This window comes from Pan troglodytes, chromosome 13 (assembly GCF_028858775.2).
Source record: "Pan troglodytes isolate AG18354 chromosome 13, NHGRI_mPanTro3-v2.0_pri, whole genome shotgun sequence".
Lineage (NCBI taxonomy): Eukaryota > Metazoa > Chordata > Mammalia > Primates > Hominidae > Pan > Pan troglodytes.
Window position 1 is genome coordinate 74,855,373 of NC_072411.2, and position 26,017 is coordinate 74,881,389.

A 26,017-nucleotide genomic window follows, 5' to 3' on the forward strand; every position below is an offset into this window, starting at 1 on the left:
AGAGCTCCTTTGAAATTCTATTGCCACTTAATTGGCTGTGGGTATGCACAGTTAGCTTACTTGTAAATTGGGGATAATAGCTCTTATCTTAAATGAGCTGATGTATGTAAAGCACTTAGTACAAAGCCTGGGATAGAGGCAGAGGGTCTGTGCTTTTTGAAATTACCATTTCAAGAAAAGTTGGTTGCAATGACTGCAATGCTGTTGTTTTATCACAAGAGGGCAGTGCCAGAATAGAAAACGCAGGAAATGTACTTGGGATTTGAAACGTAGAAGTTTAACAATATTGTTCAGCCATTTCATGGATCAGAGAATCCGGGCTACACTTGGCCTTGGTCATCACTTAATTTCATCCCCTCATCTATCACTGTGAAATTATCTGGCACATTTTAGCTCAATTTCAGAAAAAAATCTCATACTAGTTTTCTCCCTAAAGTAAAATAATATGCTTTTATTTGCCTTCTCTTTTTTCCTTCTACAGTAACAAATGTTTTTAAGCATTGCATTTTTGTTTACAAAATTTGAAGAACATGTGTGTTTCGTTGTAATGAGGATCTCTCTACCTTTGTCTGTCTTTCTCTCTTTGCCTCTCTGATTCTTCTATTCACTCATTTCACTCCGTTATTTTCAAACAGAGAACACTGCCATCATTGGAAACATTTTTTTTCTGAGCACATTTATTGAGCCCATAAAACGTGAAAGGTGCCAAGTCCACAGCAGTTGTTTGTAATCTCCTCCTACTTGTCTATGCTCAGGTCAGGCTATTTGTTAGGAGCTGATTGGGAGTTTATTGAGCATCCTGCATCCTGCATTTAGTTTTTTTGCCCTGTAATTCTTTGTTTGGGTGGTTGGATGCAAAACTGCGTCACAATGCTGGACAGACTGGCTCTCCACTGAAATGAGGCTGGCCTCCCTGATTCAGTTACCAGAATGCTAATGCTAGTCCATTCTCATCAAACCTTCCTGCGGCCGGCTTGCCTGATCTTGTTAAGCTTTATTGAACATGCTGATTCCAGGGATGTGTTCTAAAAGTAACAGACCTTGTCTTTGCAGTTTGTTAGAAAACACATTTGCCTGAGAAGTATTTTGCCCTCTTGATTTGGCAGGAAATGCTTCTGCAGCACATACAATCTAACATCTTGACAAATTAAGAGATTGGGTTCCATTTAATTTTATTACTTAAGATGACTTGGAGCACCCAGTAAATTCCAGCACTAAATTCAAGTTCGTGAAATAATCCCAGGTGCTGTGAAACTTAATGGCAAATATTGCCTGTAGGCCTAAAATAAAACTTATAAAAATATTTGCCTTGTTAGAATTTATGTTCACACCTGTGAATAGCCACTGCAGTCCAGCCTGGGCAACATAGCAAGACCTCATTCTCTAAGAAAGAAAAAAATATGTTTCTGTCTCCACACATTTAAAGGACCAATTATTTTTCCCTTGGTGTTAACTCAGTATATGTCCAAAACAATAAATTTGCCATGAGACAATGAACTCTTCTTGAGCCATGAATATGGAAGTGAGTTAAATGTGCATAATAAGATGATCCGATAGCCCTTGAAATTACAGTACAATTTTTAGAAAATCTTGATGTACTTACCACAGAGAATTCTTATGTCTGTTTAATTGATTGTTAGCTATTTTAAATTCCATCAGAATACCTATAACTTGTGTAAGTTGGATTTCAGCTGATGCTTATAGACATTATTTATTTGCAAGGCACAAGTGCCTTAGCTTGAATACCAGTCTTAGTTATCAGTGACACATAACCATCGGCTTTCTTAACACCATTCCCATTTCCATACTGTTTACTATATTTACAGTGAAACAAATAAAACGCCTCATATGAGAATGTCTGCTTTAAGAAAACCCAGTGTACATAACTCAGACGTACAAAGCAGATAAATTAAGAGGTGATTAGTTGCAGTACAAAAGGATTCTTTGATTTACAGCACGGTTTGTCAGAAGGGTTCCTTTGAATACGAGCTCCCCCAGAGAGCTGAAGTGTTTTGCAGATCATTCAATCCACTTGACATCCAGACTAGGGGACAGAGAAACTTGGAATTTAAGTGTTGAAAGCCATCATTAGTTGAAGATTAACAAAATGAATATAGAGATTCTCTATTATTTAAATGATAGAAAAAAACTGCTTTGCTTTTTAGAAATATGGATAACCCATACATGTTTGTGACTAAGTTAGAAACAATAATTTCCATTATTTATGGAGCACCTGTTATGTGCCAGAAACTATACAGCACTATAATGGACTCTGTGTATTACTTTATTTTGATTTAATACTGCTAATGATATTACAAGTAAGATTGTGCCCATTTTACAAATGAAGATACTGAGGCTCTGGGGAGCATTTTGCCCAAAGCCCACAGGTCAGTCATTGGCAGAGATAAGTTTTGAATTAAGTCTACCAAGGCCCGTGGCTTTTCCACTCTGCTGCTTCCAGGGGATTTTCCCTGCTGAGCATTGAGTGTTCTGACCATGGGTAGCCTCCACGTGGGAGTCCTTTGCCTGATGCCCTGCCTTCCAGCATGGGCGGCTTCATCGACATCTTTATTAACTTACCTAATGCCAGCTTTTATGAATGAAGTTAACTGGACCCTGCATATCCCACTGAAAACACTGTGCCAAGACAGTGCTCATGACTTAACTTCAGCTGGTGCCTGGCTGGGTAAAGGAGAAGAACCTGGAATCTGGGGGGCATCCATGATGGAGGTGGGAAATATCTCGAGGGCATGTTCAGGCAGCACTGGGCAGGAGGGGCAGAGGAAGCAGGAAGGTGGTGTGACACAGCCCCCAGGTTAGTGTGGGGAGGGGCCAAGGCTGGTCTAACCAGGGGTAGCATGATGAGACTTGGCCTGCTGATGGGAGGGAGTCAAAAGCAGGCCCAGTGGTGGAGATGGGCAGTGGGCAGGCTGCCTAAGAAGTCTGGCCACAGAAGGACTGCCAGAGAGGAACTGGGACCCAGGAAGGGCTGTCAAGACAGGATACTGTCACTTTGAGAAGAATTAGGGTACCCAGCAGGTTATCAAGGCAGAGACTCTGAAAGACAGAAACTCAGTTTCTCCAACCAGGGTCAGAACTCAGTTATTAGAACTGGGACACAGGATCAGAGTGGGAAAAGCAGAAATGCCGATTTTATTTTATTTTTTTAGAGACAGAGTCTTGCTGTGACTCCCAGGCTGGAGTGCAATGGTGGGATCATAGCCTACTGTAACTTTGAGCTCCTGGAATTGAGGGATCCTCCTGCCTCACCCTCTTGAGTAGCTGGGACCATAGGCAAACACCAATATGGCTGGCTAATTTTTAATTTATTTTTTAGAGATGGGGTTCTCACTATGTTGCCCAGGCTGGTCTTAAATTCCTGGCTTCAAGCAAGCCCCTCACCTCCCCTCCACCAAGTGCTGGTATAACAGGAATGAGTGATTCAATTCAATTCTTAATTACCTGTTTGTGATTGTTTAAATTTCCCCTAATGAATAAGAGGATTGCCTGGGATGGATTTGATCCTCTAAGGAGGATCAAGTGGATCTCAATATTGGAATTGGAAGATTAGAAGAGGAGCAATGCCAAATGTTTTATATTTTCCTAGTGATTTTGACTTATTTGGTATTCAATAAATACACAGATTGGCTGACTGAAATAAGAATCAATATAAATTAAATTGGTACCTTAACAGATTTTCCAACTGAACCTTGGCTAAGAGGTACTTATACTAACTAGGACAATCTAAGAAGTACGTGAGTAGATCATTAGACTGACTAGTTTCTGATCTCAGCTCTTCTACTTACTAGCCATCGTCTTGGGCAAGTCACTGAATATCCTTGAGCCTGATTTGCTCAACCTATAAAATAGCAATAGTACTACTGATATTGCTGGATCGTGTTAGTAAGAGTGTCTGCAATTTATTAAGCATTTGTTTTAAGTCAGGCACTATGCAAAGCAGTTTAAATACATTATCTCATTCACCTGTTGTGAGGAATAAATGAGGCATCGTCACTGAGACACTTGGCCAGTGTGTGGCCCAGTTCCCACTCACACACATGCAGATCAACATGCATGCTGCTGCACAATGGGACTAAGGATGGGTGGATAATTAAGTAAGGAGGTCTGTGTTTTAGAAGGAGGAGAAGGAGTGATCCAGTGGACTGAGAGATGAGATAGCTGGATCAGATTGGAGGAAAAAGCCAGATGGCGTGTTGGTGATATGCCAGAGGCGATTTTATGTGTGTGTTCCCATCAGCCCTTGTTATCTAGCAGAATTGATCTCAGGTAACCCAGTATGTTTTCCTAACAGAATGAAGTCTTCCCATGTGTCACCCAAAACATACTGCCCTTACAGTGTGTCTGATGCAAGTGGTAAGTGACACTCTGGCCTCTGTCCTTATTACAGAAGTCTCTTTGGGAATGCTGGTTTGGTCCAGTACCTCCCCAGAGGTCTCAGTGCAATTTAGGACCCACGGCCATCTTGGCTCACCCACCTCCTTGTTTTCGGTTTCCCCAGAAGCAGACCTGGAGAAAAGGATTTGGCTACAAGTGGTTTTTTAGAGATGATCTTGGGAAATATGATAACAGAATGGGAAAATTAGACAAAGAAGGAAGGAAAGCCTATCAAAGTGTTCTAATAAGAGCATTTCCACTGTAGGCAACTGGACTCACTCCTTCAGGGGGCCTGCTAAGAAACTGTGAAGGGCAAGGAAGCTGGGGTGTTTATCTTCCCACTCTCATGTCCTACCACTGTCATGGCAATGGTTGCCCCTTTAAGGCATTAACTGCCTAGCACTCTGCCCTCAGGCAGAGCAAGGGTGCAGATGCTCGAGGTGGCACACTGCACAGAGCCATCCAGAAAGCTACAGATGACATCAGGGGTGAGTGCAGAATCTGGCAGGGCTCCAGCAGCATCTGCTAAACCACCGTCACATATTGAAGTCAGGTTTTTAAATCTTTACTTCCCTTTTGAAAGTTCTCAAAACAAAGTGCAATCTTATCACAAAATAGGACATTCCTTCACTGTTACCATTTCATGTTCTCTGCATAGGTGCTGATTGCTTTCATCAGTCTCTGTGTTACTGTAAACATCTTCTTTCAGATGGCCTCGCTAAATATTAATCTGCAAATGAGCAGAAAATTAATAAAAGTGCTCTTTTGAATAGTCCCTATTAAATAAGTATTGAGACATGAGCAGTATGTATAAGCGTAAAAGAAATGGTTATGTTACATCCAGAAACAGACACTTTCAGCAGCAGGCGAAGGCAGGCATTAAGCCCATCTACAGGGTTTCAGACTTGGAATCCTGACCCATGGAGATCTGGTTAGATGTTAGTGTGGATATCTAAGAGTGCTTCTTCTACATCCACTCATATTCATCCTGTCCATTCTTAATCTACCTTTCATCATACGTGCTGAGCAACATATATTGGTTCTGCTAAGTGAGAGAACATTTGGATGTCAATTTCTTTATTTGAAAATTACTCTTGCAGCACATTGCAAGGCCCTGCCTGTGATTTAAATGTAAATAAGGGCTAGCACCCATAGACTGTAAAGATAGTGAATAGTCTTTAGGGTGAAAATGTTCTTCTTGGCACCTTCTATTTCTCTGTGCCCAATTATCCCAATGCCCAACCATACCTCCCAAATTCATTCAGATTTCTAAGTATATTTGTCCTAAAAAATACTCTGAATCTGCTGAAAGTTTGAACTTGCAAACCATACTCCTTTCAGGTGAGGTTTTCCAGTCCTACTTTTAAGATCATATCTTGTAATTTGTGACTCCTTGTCCTTAAATTTGAGTGGACGCAGTGTGAAAGAGAAGATCTGGAAAGGACTGATCCCATACTTAATTCTGGTAGAAGAATTGATTCCTGAAACAAGCCCAGAGTGCTTGAGCTGATGACTGCAGCTGGGTACTCACTGGCATGGTTTTCCCCTTACAGAGGTGGTCCTGACACAGAAATACACCAAGGAGTACAGTTGGCAGCACTACCGTGATGAAATTTTGTTGTATGTGATAAAGGCATGAGTCAGGTTGAAATCTCCTGGGAAAATCCAAGAAGAAATCCAATCTTGTGTCTTTATTACAAGAGTTGATTATTGGCGAAAGACAGGTTCACGTGTGTCTCCCAGCCTCTGTATTTCCTTGTGTACTGTTTGGTGACAAACTACTCGTGTCAGGGATGGGAGGTGATAAGGAAGACTGATTAATCCATAAACTGTACAGCTAGCTCAGGAATAACTGAGAGCATCCTAGTTCTTTTGCATTATGCTTCGCAAATAACCATATATATGTAAAATATGTGGATGATGTCAGTGGTATTACTTAGGGTCCATTTCAGGTTTTTAAGACGTGCTGGAAAGTAAAAATTAGGCAAAAGAATTCTTTCCGAAGGGTTCAGGTGATAGAAAAATGAAATAGGCTAGTGGGAACTTCAGGGAACCTGCTATTCCAGAGAATTGTGAAAGTCTGTGATTTATCATAATCTATCTTGTGTTTTTACTAGCATTTAAAAATTGCTCAGAGAGACCTAACTCATTGACTATTGATATTTCAGTTCTGGGGATATTTTTGAGTGAATTTGTTTGCAGTTGCCTTTCTGCAAAATTTATTAGCAGGCTTTTCTTAACTTCTTCCCTGATCTTTTATTCTTTTCTGAGATATTGATTTTATTTTCCCTAACATAATTTTATATGGTAATATCTGTGCAGAAGCAATTTGCTATGGTTGAAGGAACTGGATCCTTATGGGCATTTGTCTTAGTAATGTGATTACAGAGTCACTAACTTGATCTTAATAACATTTGCCTATTATCGTATATTAGATGCATGAAAGGAAAACTGGGCTTTCTAACTCAGAGGATTACCCTTGTGTGTCTCCGTTAGTTTATAATGCCTTACAAAATTAATGTCCAGGTGATTTTGAGTGGCTATTTGCATTATTTGAAACTAGTTAGGATTAAATCCAAACATTATCACCAGTGTTGCATGCAGAGAGGAAATTACTTTTTTTCGTACACCTTAAGAAACTTTTAAATCATCGATTCATGACATTTTATAAGCTAGTCACACCGTACTTCATCGGATGCTGTTTTTACTCTGTTGTGGCTGCAGGAGGCAGCATGATACAAAAATCTTGTAAACTTATAGTCAGATTTGGTTAGAATCTGGCCACACTGCTTATCAACTGTGTGAACTGGGGCTGTGTAGATCCACCACTCTGACCCTCAGTTTCCTCATCTTGTCAAGACAGACAGTGCCAGTTTCTTATTTAAATATTGTAACTGCACTCTCTAACTTAAAAAAAAAAAACTGAGCTCAGCTTCGATAGATTTCTCCTCTTTTCTGAAAACAGATAGTAGTTGTATAAAAAGGTAAGATTCCTGCTGGCAGCTTTATTCATAATATCCTCAAAGTAGAAACAACCCAAATGTCCACCAGCAGGAGGATGATAAGCAAATTGAAGCACACCCATGTTATGGGAAACTACTCATGAATAAAAGGAAGAATCTATGGATCCATGCAACAACATGGATGAATCTTACAGACATTATGTTGAGCAAAAAAGAAGCTAGGCACAAACCGGAGAATATCGTCTGACTTCTTTTACATGAAGTTCTAAAACAGGCAAAATTCTTTCATGACAGAAATCAGAACAAGTTATCTGAGTGTCTTGCCTGGAAAGGGGCACGAGGGGCCTTTTGGGGTTCATAGAAATGTTCTGTCTTGATCTGGTTGGTAATTACTCCGGTATATATATTTGTCAAGACTTGTTGAACTATGCAGTTAAATTGGGTGTTTTGCCTTGTACAAATTATACTTCAGTTAAAGAAAAGAAAACACCTACCCATTAGATGTTTAATTTTCTAATGACTAGTTTTTTGGGATCCTCAGGATGCTGTGACCATCTGTACCCTGGGAATTGGGACGGCCTTTGGAGAGTCCATTCTGGACAACACACCCCGCCATGCAACCATCGTTACCAGGGAGAGCAGTGAACTGCTCCGCATCGAGCAGAAGGACTTCAAGGCACTATGGGAGGTGAGCCCTAAGGCTTCTTTGTCAATTAATGCAGTTTCAGAAAAGAAAGGGAGCTGCCACATGGATAATGGCATTACAGTCAAGCCTTAATGTGTTCTGTTCTGAGCTGGTAGATGGAATTTAATTTTCAAAACTTGTTTTTGAAATGAGTGAGTGAAAAAGCCATTTTGACACAAGACATCCTTTTTTTTGTTTAATTTAGTGCTTGCTCAATTTTCTGTAGTTTGACATACCTTATAATTATTTATTGAATGACCATAGAGTGTTTTATGTATTTTCTCCCTTCTTTTCCACAGATGTATTCTTAACCAGGGAACAAAATACTTTGACATTTTCTTTTGCATTTTAAAAATCATCATTGACATGTTCCCTGGGAAAGTGGAATGAATGGGGTTAACATCTGCTTCATTTAAATGCTTTTAAAAATGATGCGCCCTATAATAAGATATGAGAAATGGAGGTACATAAAGATGTCTGGTTACTTGCCAACTTCAAAATGCATAGGTGGCACAGCAGTGAATGGATGCAACTGGTCCTAGTGGCTTTTGCATTTATCAATGCTTACCAGAGCCCCTTAAAGTATTGCACTCATTTACAAGAAGTATGAGGAATAAATCATCTGATATGCAGTCATGGCAAATAGAGCACTTATAAAGGCCCAGCTAAGCCTTGCATCTTTTACACTCGTTCTTTTCAGTTCTTTAAGCCTCTGATTTTAACCTGCTCCTTGTCTTTGTCCTTAGCTCAGTATGTCCAAGTGTTAAACCATCAGGCTGCAGGCTTTGCCACTGGTCCCAGTGTGGCTAAGATTTTAAACTTGATCTAAAAAGAATTTTGTGTAATCAAATAGTTTCCTCCAGAGCCAAACAAATGGCAGATGCATTAAGGGAGCCAACCTGCAGGTGAATGAGTGATGCTTTGCCTTAAAAGTCATGCAAAGCCTTGGAAGGCCTTGGTGGTGAAACCTGTTACTTTTATTCTTGGCAGTAGTGAATAAATTGTGAGGTTACTTGTTTGAAATATTTCTCTTAGAAAGTATTAAAGAGCTCCAACCGTTCTGTAAAGTTCAGAGACAAAAGCTAGTTTTAGGAAGGAAAATTGAAAGTAGGTTTGCATGAGGTGTATGTGGAGAGATTTTCTGTCAATTAAAAGGGACCAAGCTTGAGGCAAATAAGCCACTTTTTGGATCTTTCATTTTAAAAGGTAAACTGAAAAGTCTTTTTCAAAAGGGGAGTTTGGAAAACTGGTTTTCAGAACAAAAATGATTTCTAACTGTGATGTGTGTCATTATAACCACTTTTGTCTCTGATGACTTACTCAAATTGCTGAGAGAGGATGGTTTGTGGAAATATTTTAAAGATTTATTTTATTTAGGAGCCCTTAGTGCTGAGAAGGAAGTTTCTAAGAGGTTGCTACCTGTGAACATTAGAACAAACTTATTATTTAAAAAAATTTCAAACAGACAGAAAAATCAAAAAGTATAGTACAATGAACACCCATTCACCCCCACTGAACTCAGAAATTGTTAATGTAGAGCCATATTTGCTTCAGCTTTGTTTGTTTTTTTTTTTTTTGGTGAACTACTTTATCGTAAATGATAGACATATAACATATCACCCTAAATATTCAGCATATATCTCAAAAAACTTAGAATATCCTGTTACATACCCTAATGCCATTATCTCACCTATAAAACAATAATATCCTAATATTATCTAATACCCAGTCTATATTTCAAATGTCCTTAATTGTCTCATAAATACCTTTTATAGCTTTGTTTCAAACCAGGCTCCAATAACGAGCCATGTCTTACATTTGATTGTTATATCTAAGTCTCTCTCTCTCTCTCTCTCTCTCTCTCCCTCCTCTCTCCCTCTCTCCCCCTTCTCTCTCTTACTTTCCCCCTGCCCCATCATGGCATTGACTTTTTAAAAAGGCCAGGTCAGTTTCTCCCAAATTCAAGATTTGTCTGATTGTTTTTTTCATGGTATCTTTTTTTGCACTTCTATCCCAAGGTTTCCTATAAATGGAAATTAGGCTAAAGGTTTGATTAGATCAAGTCAAACATTTTTGGCAAGAAAATGTGAAAAGTGATGCTGAGGATATTGCTCTGTTGATGCTACGTTTGATCCCTTGGTTAGGTTGTATCAGAGTACCTTTTAGGACTGTTTTCCACAGTTCTTTCCCTTAGAGGAAAAATATTTAATAGAGACATTGATATGGAGGGCTGTCCTTGCTATCTAAAACCTTGCCACATGTTTTGCAGTTCAGTGGGTCCAACTCTTCCCCTGTAACCTCAGAGCATGATTTGTGATCTCCCTTGCCAGTGGCATAAGTGTACTGGGGACGACATTCAGAGAGCCATTTGGAATTGACAGGAGTGGATAGTTTTTAGTCTGACCTCTTTTACAGGGTGGGGACTGAAATCTCATAGTGAGTAAGAGATAGTCAGATGTTTCATTATATTTGCCTGTTCATGCAACTAAGTGTAGAGTGTGAATTAGATGCTCAATCAATGTTTTAATTGTCTAAACTGAAAATGCAATAAACCCCATTATCTAGCAATCTGTTAATGAGGACTTCATTAATGGGCACACTTGTGCACATGCAGTACATGATAATCCTAAAAAATTACACAATTCTAAAGTACCTTCTGAATAAAAAAGATTGAATTCTGTTTATTGTCTATTCATTTATTCATAATATACAGAGTATCTCCCATGTGTTAGGTATATGTATATGTATGTATGTGGATATAGTCAGATGTTCGTATGTTTATACATATATACAAATATATATGCTTCTGCTCTCAGGCTAGGGGCTTCTATTCCGCTCAGAGGAGACAGAAAATAAAAATCACAGAATCTCAGAGCATAATATATCATTAAATAACTTTAGGTGCATGATTTGAATGTTGATGATCTATACATGGCATATATAGCGCTAATCTGCTTGCAAAATATTTGATAACCAGAACGCCTATTCCTTGATATGTCAGATAATAGGTTTAGTAAAATTAATCCATCCTTGTTCTGGTAAAATCCATCTTGTGCTGATATCTGTTAGTAAAATTTAAACCCAAGCTCATACTGTCAGCTGAAGCCTAAGTCAGCTAGATCACCCAAATATCAAAAGGGAAGAGCTATACGGGGAAGAATTACGTATTCAGGATTCAGGCCAACTCCTGAATCATCACTGAACAGTAAGAGTGCAGAAAGAAGGCATCAGATGGTGGGAATGTAAACTAGTGCAACCACTATGGAAAACAGTGTGGAGATTCCTTAATGAACAAAAATAGAACTACCATTTGATCCAGCAATGCCAACTCTGGGTATCTACCCAGATGAAAATAAGTCATTATACAAAAAAGATACTTGCACATGCATGTTTATAGCAGCACAATTCATGATTGCAAAAATATGGAACCAACTCAAATGCCCATCATTCAATGAGTGGATAAAGAAATTGTGATATATATATATATATATCACAATTATATATATATAATATATATATTACAATTATATATAATGTATATTATATGAATTATATATATATATACACACACACCATGGAATACTACTCAGCCATAAAAAGGAACAAAATCATGGCATTCACAGCAATCTGGGTGGAATTGGAGACCATTATCCTAAGTGAAGTAACTCAGGAATAGAAAAACCAAACATCATATGTTCTCACTCATACGTGCGAGCTAAGCTATGAGGATGCAAAGGCGTAAGAATGACACAATGGACTTTGGGGACTTGGGGGAAAGGGGAGAGAGGGGTGAAGGATAAAAGACTACCATTGGGTACAGAGTACACTACTCAGGTGATGGATGCACGAAAATCTCAGAAGTCACCACTAAAAAACTTATTCATGTAACCAAATGCCACCCATTCCCCAAAAACCTATTGAAATTTTAAAAAAGAGAAAAAACACTAAAATATATATCATGCAAATATAAAAAGAAAGCAGCAGCAAGGTCAACTGGATAAGGCCTCCACCATCAGGGAGCTAAGGTGCTCAGAGTTCAATGTTCGGTGACAGGTTCCAAATAGTCAAAATTAGAGACCCTGAATCAGAGACCCTGGGTCTAAATGTGCATGTTCATCTCATTTGAGTGTTTACTTTTGAGGAATGTCCTGGTGGGCTCATTTCATGGCAGGCGCTCTTATGTTGGGCTTTGTCTCCTTGTAGGTACTCTTACTGTCACTTACAGGAGCTGCAGGCTAGAACACTCCCATCAGGATTCTGAGTTGCTGCTAAGGGAAAATTATGGTCCCTAATCACTAACAGGTAGCACAGTCAAAAAGTAGTCCTTTAATAGGCTGAGCAAATACTCTATATCTTACACTTGGGACTGTAATGGTAGCACAAAGCTAGGGAATTCCTTTTCTTTTCCAGGTCAACAGCAAGTTTTCTAGGCTTCCTCAGGTATGCCCTCAGAGAACCACACGTAAGGTTTTGAAATCCTATTTAATTCTATGCCCAATACCTCTTGCTTTATATTGTCTATTCTGCTGTAAGTCATATAGGCAACACTCAGAGTATTTTTTAAAAATCATCATCATGAATGTGATTAGAAGCATTTCCTCAATAGTCTCTATAAATATATCAAATAAAATAAATATTCCCTAAGATATAACTGAGGTGGCAGCTTGGCACTTTTTTTTCTTTTGTACCCTACATCTTTCCTAATGAAAATGACCTGGTTTCCTTCTCCTTTTCCCTATTTCAATTTCCAATTTTGGTCAGATCTGAGGGTGCTGGGTTGCTCTATCTTAAAGTCAGGTCTTATTTTCTTAGTTTAAATGAATTATGTTAAGTTTGTTCAGAGTTGGTAAATAATGCCTCTCTCCATTTACACCCCTTTAATATTAGAACTTAATAAAAAATATTAACCAGGGTATAAAACATCTCATTTTCCAGTACCATTTCAGGAGGGAGGCAGAGATGGGGAGAGATAAATATTGGAGACAGTATGTTTCTGAATTACATACAGAAGAAAATGAATTTAAAAGTCTTAGAATACCATTTTTAGTTCTTGAGACAATTATAATTTACAATTTAAACTCTTTGACACTAGTGGCATTTTCTACCCTCAGTAAGGAAGTTAAATGGCAAAGCAGTTAACTGTAAGTTTGGGAGTTTAAAGCAGTTATTATATTAATAGTTGATCTAAGATTATGGGTATTTTATGATTGATAGTAGCTCTTGGAATAAATAAAAACTGATCTATTATCCAAGTCCATGAATTTCTGCTCAGCACAGATAGTATAAGAGGGTTTCCAATGGCTAGAACAAAACAGTGAAGGTTTTGTTGGGTTTTCTTCTTGACTTTCTGTCTGATGTTGTGTTTGTATGAGGATGATTTCAGGTTTGTGGCATGTTTTGACATCTTTACATGGAATATTTCAAATACATGAAATTGAATGAGGTGATGAGTCCACTGTATTCAGGAAAGTAGATTAGAGAGGTGCTCTTGGTTAAATCCATGAAAGATGCTTCTGAGAGGCCCTTGAACTAGTGGTTACCACCTCTTTACCTGTAGTTCAATTGCATGAACACCATTCTGGAAAAATTTCCCTGTTGCCATGAGCCATGTTTGAGCATATTCAAAATAATAACACATATTTATGAATATGTTCTTAAAAAATTAAAGACAATAATAAAATTACAGAGCCATTAAAAATAAAAGCAATGTTTTAAATTTGTAGTCTGACCTGTGTCACTATAAAAGTGGTTTCTTAGCTGTGATTGTTATCTGGGAGCCTCTTGACATGCTATTGTGATTTTATTCCAACCAGGGCAAAACGTGTCATGGAGAGCCGTTGCTTGGATATAATGATTGGCACATTAGATTTACTGCTCAAATGTGTCTGTGGCCTCAGTAAACATTGTTAACTGACTGAAAATGTATTTCATGCTTTATGAGATACAAAACTGAGTGGTAAAAATAAGAAAGTGCACGTTTCTGTCTTAAGAAAAGAAAGTAATTAGTAAATAGAGATATTAATCAGGATAATGAATGCTGTTGAAGAAATATGTTTATGACTGTCTCTATTCCCTAATTTTCAGAATGTTTATTTTTCTATAAGATTCTACCAGATATGTTGGCAGTTGTGGAACTGAAAAGCTTTTTAGTTACTTCCATTTACTGACTTTTTTTTAGAGTAAATAGGGGAAAATCCCTTTTCCATTAAAATCTTTCAAGCCACAGTGAGAATAAGGATTGTTTGAAGCAACAGCAGCTTAGTCTTTGCTGAGGTGCTTTAAAAACGCTGTTAGAATAATATACCTTCCAGAGGCATCTGCTCTTGCTCCAATAGGCTTGATGTTTCTATCTGTCTGTAGCTGTCAGAAAAATGAAAGCCAAATACTTAAAAATTAATATCTCAGAACACAGATATCCCAGAAGTTCTCAGGTAAATTGTATGGCTTTATCCACCATACTAACAATTTCAGGTTGTTTCACTTTTGCATTAATGGTAGGCTTTTCAGGTTTATATTTAATGGGCTTGGGTATTGAGTTAGGACTGCCCGGCCCACCTACAGACAAGGCAGCCCCTTGCCTGCCTGATAATGCACGGGGACCGAGACCCATACCCTCATCAGGAGCAACCAGAGCCTCCAAGCCAAGGGGCCTGCATTCTCCCAAGTCAGGAGCCCGAGCTTACTTTTGGCAACTTTGGAGCTTGTACTGTAGGGTTACTTCTCAGGCCAGAAATTTGCATCAAAGGACTAAGAAAAATATATCCAAAAATAAACATGAAAGCCAAGACTTCATGCCAGGAACTCCAGCCACACACATCCTGTTGGCTGGTTCTCTTGTCTCTCTCCTCACAGTTCTGATTCTTTTAAACCAAGCGGAAGCCTGCTTCGATGACTTGGACTTATGTCTGCACCAGGGTCTCATTCCTGTGTCTTCAAGCTTTTCCATGGAGTGGCAAAATGATTCAAATCCAGAAAGGAAGGGAGTGAAGTTATTAGGAGCTAACTAAAGTTAAAAAAAAAAAAAAAAAAAAGGAAGTGTTTTCTTATTGCCTTAGACTGCCTGAGCTTTCCTGGAGAACCATCAGCACCGGTTTCCTTTCTGTGGACTGAGATCCACTCAGTAGTAGACACGAACAGGGAATGAACGGCAATGAAGGTACATTTTGCTGATCAAATAAAGGATAGATACTCACTGGATGTCTGAGAACTTTGAGAGACCGAAAAAGAAGGACGTATGCTCTACAAGGTCAGAATGAATCTTTTTATTTTTTAGTGAAGGGTGGGAGAGTGGGGAAATACTACATGTTACTGTTTGCATTTTGGAATTATGCTCAAAAACATCTCTGGCTTTTCTAATTATGTTCCACCAGACCCAAATATGTACCATGGCAGGGACATAATTTGATTTCATCTTTGTTTGTGGTGTGTGTGGGGCCAGGGGGTGAGTGGTGGCTCATCTTTCTGCTAGTGAAGCGTGTTTATTTAGCCTGATGATCTTAAATATGTTTCTAGAAGATAAATAAAGGTAGTTGTTCATAACTAGGCAGAGTAACATTTATCACAGTGAAATTACATACATGTATTTTTCTAGTGACATATTTGAATGTCACATATTAAAAATGAATTTTGTCCAAGGAAACAGATTGTGGGTGATGGTATTTCACCCTCCAGGCCCCTGGAAGGTATTTTGCCTGTAGCTCTCAGACTCAATGAAGTCCTTGCTGTTTATAGGCATTCTGTTACATTATTGATAACTAAGGGTTCTACCTGCTCCCCAAGCAATGATTTCAATGTTTCTCAGAAGATGATCAGGGGTCTGAGCAGATCAAGGCTTGGCTGGCAAATGCCAGGAATGCCCAGATGCTGTATGGTGGGCCTGCCGGTAGGGTGCTATAACCAGTAGTTGCTTTCTCTGAGCTGGCGCTACTTTGGGTGTTCATTTCAGGAGTGTAGAGTGAATACTCAGGTCTTTGAGGAGCTGCTGTTAAACTAGTTTCCGAAATGCTTCCCTTGGCCGTGCACTAGCCAGGACTCTGTTGACACCTCACCCCGACTCTCTCCCCTGCACTGTTCTCTTACACTGGGTCTCCTCACCCACTCAGCTAAGCTACTGAGCAGCCTGCCCTTCTCAATAGCTGCTCACCTCAACAGAATTGATGCCACGTTAAACATTTCATCTCTAAGAAGCTTCTGTCATATTCAGCAAACATACTTGTTTCCCACCAGGTGGAGGTGCAAAATGCCCTCTGTCTGCCTTTCTGTGGTTTACAATCTAGTGGAAAAGACAATCATAGACACAAATATGAGACAAACTGAAAAATACTCTAAGAAAGATCCAGCGTGCTAAAGGACAGGGGCAGAGCAAGAAGAGATCCATTTCCACCAAGGGCCTCATTTCATCCAAGGACAAAGAGATCTGCTTCTGAATTCTTATGTGGGTAGCAAGGCTGTTTTTCAGCATCCCTAAAGGATTGGGGACAGTTAACCAAATGATAGCATTTGAGGCAGCCTTGTCCCGAGGGACTGAGTCCACAGAAAAGGGGCTGGGCTTCTTCACTCTGTGGTTGTGTTGTGTGGCACTCTGGGTTCTTCTCCTTTGCTGGGCCCCTGGGCAGGCGTGGTGAGAACTCAGCCTGTCATGTGTTGTGATTCCAAATGTCTGGGTTTGTTTTTTGTTGTTCAGCCATCATCTGGAGAAATCCGCTCTGGGGTTTAACGGGTTCCCCCAGGCAAAGGCAGTTCTAGTTGGGAAAGCTTTAAGAACTTGAGACTTTCAGAAGGAACTCGTGGTGAGGACTGGGGGATACTGTTAAGCTCTTTATGTGTAGAAAGCCCTGTGGTCATGGGACTTTCCTGCTCTCGTGGGGCCAAATTCCACTCCTGAGTCGTCTCTGGGCTGCTGTGAGAGGTTAGGGCACAGTTACTGGGGCAGAGGGTCTGACACACAGGATGAAGCAGCAGAAATCCTGTCACTAAGTTCGCTTCTCCAAATTCCTGCAGTCTTGCCCCTGTTTGATCTCACTGACCTCAATGTTTTGAGCTGTCTAGCCCAAACCAATAAATGCAAGACAAATCTTCCAAAGGTTGTTGATGTGGTTGAATGGTCTGGCCTGAGATTCTGGTCTATTCTTGGTTTAACCCAACTTTGCTGGATGACATTTTGCAAAGCTCTCCAGCTTCCTAGGCCACTTATTGTAAAATAGAGATACCTTTACTTAAATCCTGCCTTGCTGACAGGAGTGGTCACAGTTAATGTTGATTGATTCTTATGTGCCTTATGAGTTGAAAAATCTAGTGTCCCCCTCCCTTTTTGGTTTGCAAATTAAAGAAGGGAGAGCCACAAATTCTGTGAATGGAAAGAATAAAATATAGGGCAGTAGTTCATATTGTATCAAAATATATTATTTGGAAGGGAAGAAGAACTTTTTGGTAACTTTCATCATTTGTAGTTGTAGTTCTTAAAACTGGTTTCACGTTAGAAGTATCTGGGAAGCTTTTTAAAAGATTTCCATGCCGGGACTTTTGATAGACTGATGAAGCCAAAATCTCTAGAAGATAGAGCTTCATCAGTAGCTTCTGAAAGCTCCTCAGATGAGTCTCTGGACAGCCAGGGCTGAGAACCCCTTCAGCAGTGGGTTTTGGTAATTCACCATTCCCCTTTGTGCTTACTTCTGCATACACCTGGCCGGTGTCCTTGCCCTGTGCTGAGATGCTATGATTGAATAATGTTTGTTCCTTACAAGTCTGTGTTGAATTTCCTAGTGTAATTTGTCCTTCTCTTCTATAGACATTCTACTTCCAAATTAGAGTTTCTAGCAGATTTATGTAATAATGGCAGTCAGTACTTTAGAGTCAGAATCTGTGGGGTTTGTTCAAGGCTTTATGATTTAGAGGTTGCCTATGTGGAATGGTTATTGGAAGAGTGAGAATAAGGTGCAAGATCATCCCCGAATTCCACCATCCCACAAATGCGCCTTCTCTTAACAGTCTGAGCAATGGTGTCTTTCACAATTTGTAGCTCCTGGGAAATTTCACTGTACGCCTATGAGAGAATGCGAGTAAAGAAGACAGGTAATAATTTTACTGTTACTGTGAATGAAGTTCTGAATTCTTGGATCCCATAGGAATCGTGGGAGGCTCTCAACTATCCCCAGACTATACTGTAAGAATTACTTACCTACAATAAATTCCCGGGAAAAGAATCACTAGTTTGAAGAATGTGAAAACTTATGACTCTTGATAAATATGATCACATTTATTTTCAGTAGCTTTTATTCTGCCACCAACAGTATTTGAGCATGCCTATTGCTTCTGGCCTTGGCCATCGTGACCATTATATATACAGATGCTCCTCGACTTATGATGGGGAAGCATCTAGATAAACCCATTGTAAGTTGAAAATATCGTGTCAGTAATGCATTTAATACACCTAAGCTACTGAACACCATAGCTTAGCCTATCCCACCTTAAATGTGCTCAGAACACTTACATTAGCCTACAGTTGGCCAAATCATCTAACACAAAGCCTATTTTATAATAAAGTGTTGAATATCTCATATAATTCATTGAATACTGTACTAAAAGTGAAAATCAGAATGGTTGTATGGCTACTTGAAGTATAGTTTCCACTGAATGCTTTTTGCTTTTGCACCATTGTAAATTTGAACAATTCTAAGTTGACCCATCATAAGTTAGTGACTGGCTCTATGTGTGTCCAATATAATAGGCATTGCTATTGCAATTGTGTTTCTGTGATTACTGGGATGCTTGAGGTTTTATTATCTCTTTTTTTTTTACTGATTATAAATACCCAATGTAACATGTCCTCTTTTGGGACATGTTATTCATATGAATTAAATACATTGGCATTTATTTACCAATTTATGTGAATGCTTTATATGATTGAGACATTAACCCTCTTAGAATTTCTGCAAATATTTAATCTTGATCTGTTTACTTTTCATGTTTCATAATATTTAAAGTACATACCTTTTAAATTCATTAAATCCACCATAAACCTGGCTATATTCATGATTTAAAAAATTAAAATTAGTTTTATAAAGATATTATCTTACCTTCATTTACAGTGGATTTGTAAAATAACATGATGTAAGTAATAATGTCTTTTACCCAATGGTGTTGGCTGCATGAATTGATTGAAGTTTTAAAAATTTTTTGTCACTTCTCTCATTTGCTTCAAAAATTTATTAAATATTCTTACAAATCCATATCTTGCCTCTAATTGTTTCCTATAACCTCTGTGTAAACCTTATTTTGTGATCTGTAACAAAATTTTGTGAAGATTTCTTTTCTGGATATTTGCAGCATGATCTATGGTCATCCCTTCCACTCCTCTAGCCGTTGGGTGTCTGTGAAGATCCCAGCGATTTGACTGTGGAAGGCTCTGGTCTTTTGCTTTCTTTTGCCTCCATGCCATGCCCTCCCGCAAACATGCTTTAAGCTTTGGTCTGAGTGAAACTATCCAGTAGAATTGTGATCTTTTCTGAGGTTAGAGAAGCGAGTTCTCTTTTTTTGTGTGCATCCATATCTGCCTTCTTTTTTCCACTGTCCAATACTGTGTCTACCTCTTTAATAGTTGTGGAGAAAGTACTGAAACTCTTACCAATAAGTTTTAATGAAACAGTTTTTCATTTTTAGGCCTTTGCTATTTGTTATGGGTTTTAGTTTATCTGTTTGGAGGGTGTTTTTTTTTGCCTATGCTTAGCTTTGTTTAAAGTTTATAGAATTGCCAAATGCAAATATTCTAAAAAAGGAAAAAAGCTCTATAATAACTTTCACTATATACAATTCCTATTAAAAGCACATAGAACTTAAAAATGGGATAAGATAGTAAAATGATCAGATATTGTATTTAGTAGAGATACACCTGTTCCCAGGGACATACACCACTTTGTGAACAACACCTTGAAAGGCATTCACTTATTTAAAAAGTTATAAAGCTGGGCTCGGTGACTCATGCCTGTAATCCCAGCACTTTGGGAGGGTGATGCGAGCAGATTTCTTGAGCCTAGGAGTTTGAGATCAGCCTGGACAACATGGTGAAACCCAGTCTCTACAAGAAACACACACAAAAAATGAGCCCAGTGTGGAAGCATGTGCCTGTAGCCATGGGAGGCTGAGGTGGGAGGATCACGTAAGCCCTGGGAGCTTGAGGCTGCAGTGAGCCGTGATCATGCCACTGCACTCCAGCCTGGGTGACAGAGCAAGACCCTTTCTCAAAAAAAAAAAAAAAAGTATGAAGTTTTAAAATAGTGTTTTAAATGTTAGTGTTTTAGTTCTCTTAAAACTGTGCTGCTAGTCACACTCTCTCCATCCACATTTTCTTTCCTTCCTCACCAAAAAGTTTCATCATACATAGCAAATTGTACCTTATTAATAAAGTGATCATTACTAAATGAAAATTAATAAATTAAAAGCCTTCGGTGAATTCCTGATAATAACAGTTGCAAGCACGTGTATAATACTCTAAACAGCTGAGTCCCGGCTCTGTTAATCCATTTTTAGAGACATTAATATATTTTAGCACAGTTGGGAATCCATCTCCCCTGAATTCCCTTTCTTGTTTTCTGCTTGTTACTTTATATTTCCTTCTCCCTTATCCAAGTCCCTTCTCCAGACCTCACCTAGGTCTGAAACATCTGACTTTACCCTTCAGTATTTCAGGTTCGCTTTCTCTCTGCCTCTCCTTGTCCTAGTTGGCCTCCCGTTATAATCAGTCATATAACCTCTTCCTTTACATTAACCTCTTCCTTTTCAATTCCATCCCACCATTCTCAGTGACCTCCCTTCTCTGTCCTCAAGCCTCAGCAGCATAAGTGAGGCAGTACAGAGCTTAAAGACCATGGACTGGAATTGACCAGGACATAGTGACAGTCCTGGCCTTGCTTCTTGCCAGTTCTGTGTCCTCAGGCAAGGTACATAATATCCCTAAATCTCTTCCCTCATTTGTCAAATGGGGGTCAAAATAACCGTACCATAAATGGTTGCTGAGAGGAAGAAATGATATAATGTAATCAACCCCCTAGCTCTAAGAACAAACCCAGTAGATGTGGGTGGTGATGATGATTGGATGCATAGACAGAGCAGGGGTTCAAATCCCTCACTCCAGGTGCTCAGACATCTAACTCAGCTCTCGCTGCTGCCCAAGGATTAAAGTTCAAACTAGCTGCCCTGGCATGCTCAGCTTTCTAAATCTGCCCCTACATCCTTTTCTAGTTGTAGTGCCTCTATTAATTGATGCACACTTTTTTTTTTAATTAACCTCAGTCATATCTGCAAGCATTAGTCAAGCATTCACTAAATGCCAGTTACGATGCTAGGCACTGGGGTTGCAGAAATGAACAACTTGTGGCCGTCAAGGATCTTGCAACTTAATGGAGATAAATATAAGAAAATAAATATTAAAGTGAGATAAAAGGTACAACAGGGGTGCATACAGGAGCTAGAGGTGGAAGGAATAGAGAAAGTAATTGCCAAGGAGAGTGAAAAGGGTTTCCAGACCAAGTCCCTCACTCCATGGGCGTTGCATTCGTAAGGCCGACAGAAATGTGACAGACAGGAAGATGCCACCAGACCCAGGCAAAGTATACAAGTCTTTCTGATGTGACATATCTTCACACAGAGGAGGGGTCATAACAGCCCCCCAGTGTGAGGGACAATCTTCTCTCATCCTCAGACTCTCCTTGTGGAAGGAGAAGCCCTTTGGAGCCTCCTGGCCTTTCTTGAGGACAGAACAGGGTTTTGACATCCTTCGGCTCCTCCTTGACCCATCTCACATCTCCTAGCTGTGTGCTTGCTTGCTCTCTTGGTGCAGAAACACATAAGACACCCAGACATGTTAACCAAGAGAACTGAAGGTCAAACTCTTGGTGAAAGTCTTGCTAGGGGTAGCAGACTCCAACTTCAGGCCCACTAACTACTGCTCCTGCCTGGGTCTTCCTGGTCTCTTTGCTGAAGGGGCCCTTTGCCTACAGTCACCTTCCTTCTCTACCTACCCCAAGACCCAGCTCAAATGCTGTCTCCTCCCATGTCTTCAAGACGACGCCTCCCAGTTCAGGCAAATCACATCAGGAGGGAATCATGGCAGCCCGTTCACACATTTGTTACCTCTCAGCAGTTTATTTTTAAAATCAGATCTTTCTGTGAAGGAAAGGCTGCAAGGAGGCTGAGTTTCCTCCTGAGGAGATGACGATCCAGATGATCAAAGAGAAAGTGACTCTAGGAAAGACAGGTTGGTGTTGAACCTGAGATCAGCTCAGGGAACAGGGATCAGGACCACAACATCTCCAATTGCTGATTTAGGGAAAGTGGAGGCCAGAGTGCTGCGGCCCCTCCAAGAGACCTGGGCTACGAGGGCCTGGGGCTGAGAGGCCCTGGAGCAAGAGGCCGTATGTTGCTTCAAAACTGATCCAGTGGGAACTAGACACACTCAGGAGATCCATTTAGTTTCTCCTGGACTAGAGGCCTGCAGGTCTTTCTCAGTCAGTGCCTCGCACTTTCAGCAGGAGTTCTGCTGATACTGGCGTGGCAAGAGCTCACCTTGGCTGTCAGGCCAGGGTTCTTGAGTAGCAGAAAGCCTAAACACTCCACATCACTCTTTTTCATGTGTGTGTTACCCTGGCACTTGGGGAAGTCTTCTCTGACCTCATGCAGAAGGAAGGTGAGCCCCTGAGCTCATCCATGTGAGGCATCCCCGGTATGAACTGGCTGAGGGCCAGATCTGATTCGAAAACATCGTGGTCACTTGGATTTTACATTTGCAAGGCGGGTCTCTGTATGTGAATAATACGTAAGTAATGATAACAGATGAATTTTAGTGACCACCAACTAAGTGCCAGAAACTATTCTTATCTTTTTATGTAGATTGACTCTTTAGTGGTAAATTATTATCAGCTTAGTCTGAAGAAGATAATTTAAGTATCAAGAATTCAGTGATGGGAGCTTTTGGAATGAAAAGAGCTCTAAGTTTGTTTAGGAAAAATGTAGGATTAGGTCGAATGTGAGCCTTTTGCCTTTTAGTAATATAATAACTCATTTATATATATATTATATATAATATAATAACTCATTTAGTCCTCTGGCAGGTAGGTCTGCGTTTGGAGGGTCAGCAAAGAGGGATGATTCACAACAGGTGCTTTTTACCTGGGATTCTTGAGCCCTGAGGAGTTCAAGGACCAGCTTTGACATTTTTGAAATTTTTATATGTGTGTGCATTTTTATATTCCATATATAATACATATATTAATGGATGCACACATATAAATTATGATTAACATATTATCAGCTTTCATTCTAATTGGATAAGGGTCTGTTATCTACCAAAAGATTAAGAACCATTTTCTGTGGAATTAAAAGAATATAGACCAGATTATGTAGCTTATTTCTTCTTTATGTGGGAGAACATTTATTCCCAGTGTAACATATCTTTGTAGAATTTGTGATGGTGAGAGTGGAAATAGAAAAGTACTTGTCATCAAGCTTTAAGGCTTTGACTCTTTTTGTAGTGAAGAAGAAATTATTAGGGAAAAATGCTAAGTTCCAGAGATCAAAACAGAAATACTTTGCCGAAAGAGTATTTCAAAGCCCATTTCAAAATAAATATTTCTAATTTGTTGATTCATTGCCCTTTTAAATAGCTGACATCATTTGGACATTTTGTACCTAGTTCCAAACTGATTGAGCTACCGCAGGAGTTTTTCACAGATGTGTGGTTTTGTATCCTCAGTTCCATATCTCCCCAAAACTGTCCACATTTAAAAATGCCTATAAAGCTAACTGGACAACTTCAGACAATGATACTTTCAAAAAGTAGTCATAACACAACCCATCACGCAAAACAAGAATCCTGTTTGTTTGTTTATTTATTCATTTGAGACAGAGTCTCTCTCTGTCACCCAGGCTATAGTGCAGTGGTGCAATCACGGCTCGCTGTAGCCTTGACCTCCTGGGCTCTAAAGATCCTCCCACCTTAGCCTCCTGTGTAGCCAGGACTATAGGCACGTGCCACCACACCTGGCTAATTTGTTGTTGTTATTATTTTTATTTTAAAGAAATTATTTAATTTATTGAAACTAGGTAATACATACATGTGGTACAAAATTCCAAAAGTACAACAGGGTATATATCGAAAAGTATGCTTCTCACCCTCCCCTGCCCCAACCACCAGATCTCTTCACCAGAAGCAATCACTGTTATGGGCTTCTCTGTAGAATATTTTATGAAGAATGTTCTCTTTAATAGGTTGCTGGGCAAGACTTCCAAAATGTACATTTGACTCCTCTTCTCAACCTCCTGAAAAAGAAAAATCAATTTTTAAAATTACTGAAACTGTCAAGGCATTTTGAGTCAAAATTTTCACACAAATTGACTCTAAAATACCTACCAGAGTTTTCATTTACTTGTTCCATTTATTTGATTATTTCACTAAACTCCAACACCTTGAACCCCTATTAGCACCGTCTGATGTTTTAAATCTGAGAATATTTTCACAAAATGTGACTGTTTCAGATAGAAAACTTTTTTTTTTTTTGAGACAGAGTTTTGCTCTTGTTGCCCAATCTGGAGTGCAGTGGCGCAATCTTGGCTCACTGCAACCTTTGCCTCCCGGGTTCAAGCAATTCTCCCGCCTCAGCCTCCTGAGTAGCTGGGATTACAGGTGCCTGCCACCATGCCCGGCTAATTTTTGTATTTTTAGTAGAGATGGAGTTTCACCATGTTGGCCAGGCTGGTCTCGAACCCCTGATCTCAGGTGATCCACCCACCTCAGCTGCCCAAAGTGTTGGAATTACAGGCGTGAGCCACCGTGCCTGGCCCAGATAGAAAACTTTAAGTATGTAAGAATCATTGCAGTATAATCATATTGAATTTTTAGTTATTAAGAACTAATACATTTGTTGGAAATTTGAAGTAATGCATATGGTTAATAATATTAAAAGCAAAAGAGGTTACCTCCTTCAATTTTAATAGAGATGTTAGTCTCTATTAAGACTATGGGATATCAAATTGGTACCATGCTAGTAAATGCCACGAGAGAAATTCTTTTTCTACTAATTTTCGAAGACGTTATCCCTGTAAATTACCTCTACTGATCTACATTTTCTGAGTTGATGTGTGTGCACTCATCAAGGCAAGCATCCCTTGTGGGGTAGATGACCTTGCATCCATGTCCTTTGAGAGAATAAATATTTATGTTGACAGTGCAGCTGCCATATATTGAGTTCGTAAAATTGGGTTTGGGTGTTTTAATCTGGCATATTATTCTTGCTTAATTTCATTGTGCTGACTATGGTTACAGAGCTATAAATCAGGGACAGTGTTTACCCACAGAAGGAAAGGAGAGCAGGAATAATAGTGTGAAATATTGCCTTTGTTTATTAAAAGTGTTTCTTCATTTGGGCACCTGTTGTCTTTTGGTTGCCGGTTCCCTCTGGATCTTACCAGTTTTTGAATTTTTTTTAGAAATTAATAAACAGATCTATGATCGTCTGAGGTAAGAGGTAGCATAAAGCTCATAAAGTAAAGGAGTGAGTGGGGCAGGTAAAAAGACACCTATTTTTAATATACAAAAATAGGGCATATGTACACAAAGTTCAAACAGTACAGACAAGGCTAACTACATAATTTGTGGGGCCCAGTGCGAAATAAAAATATGGGATCTCTTGTTCTCCTCAGAGGAAAAAATATTAACTTTTTCTGCGTTCTCTATCTCAACTCCTCATTTTGTTCTTTGCCATTTAATGTTCTAAGTAAAGAAAAACCCAAATTTTAAATTATTAGCATAAATTTGTTTATCTGTGGTGCAATACCAGTTTTAAATGCAAATATAAGACCATTTAACTTACATGCAGAATGACCCAAACTACATAATTTGAACTTCCTAGCTCGGACATGTGTATATATTTCATTCTTACTAGGGCAGTGGAAACTTTGCACAAAACTGATTCAACTGTTTTTA

General features: G+C 39.3%; 1 protein-coding gene across 5 annotated transcripts in view; it reads left to right on the forward strand.

Annotated features, from left to right (window-relative positions):
- The window catches only part of RAPGEF4 (Rap guanine nucleotide exchange factor 4), a 320,154-nt gene that overhangs the window by 71,804 nt on the left and 222,333 nt on the right, over nt 1–26,017 (forward strand). For 4 of the 5 annotated variants that reach the window (XM_009443773.5, XM_009443774.4, XM_016950048.4 and 1 more), the window contains exon 4: nt 7,900–8,046. Coding sequence is in view for 4 of the 5 variants with exons in the window: in XM_009443774.4 (XP_009442049.3) it covers nt 7,900–8,046 (147 nt within the window). In the remaining variant the exon portion in view is untranslated. Of the gene's footprint in view, nt 1–7,899; nt 8,047–14,908; nt 15,290–26,017 lie in introns of those variants that run through there. The other variant, XM_003309421.6, reaches the window with a different exon arrangement.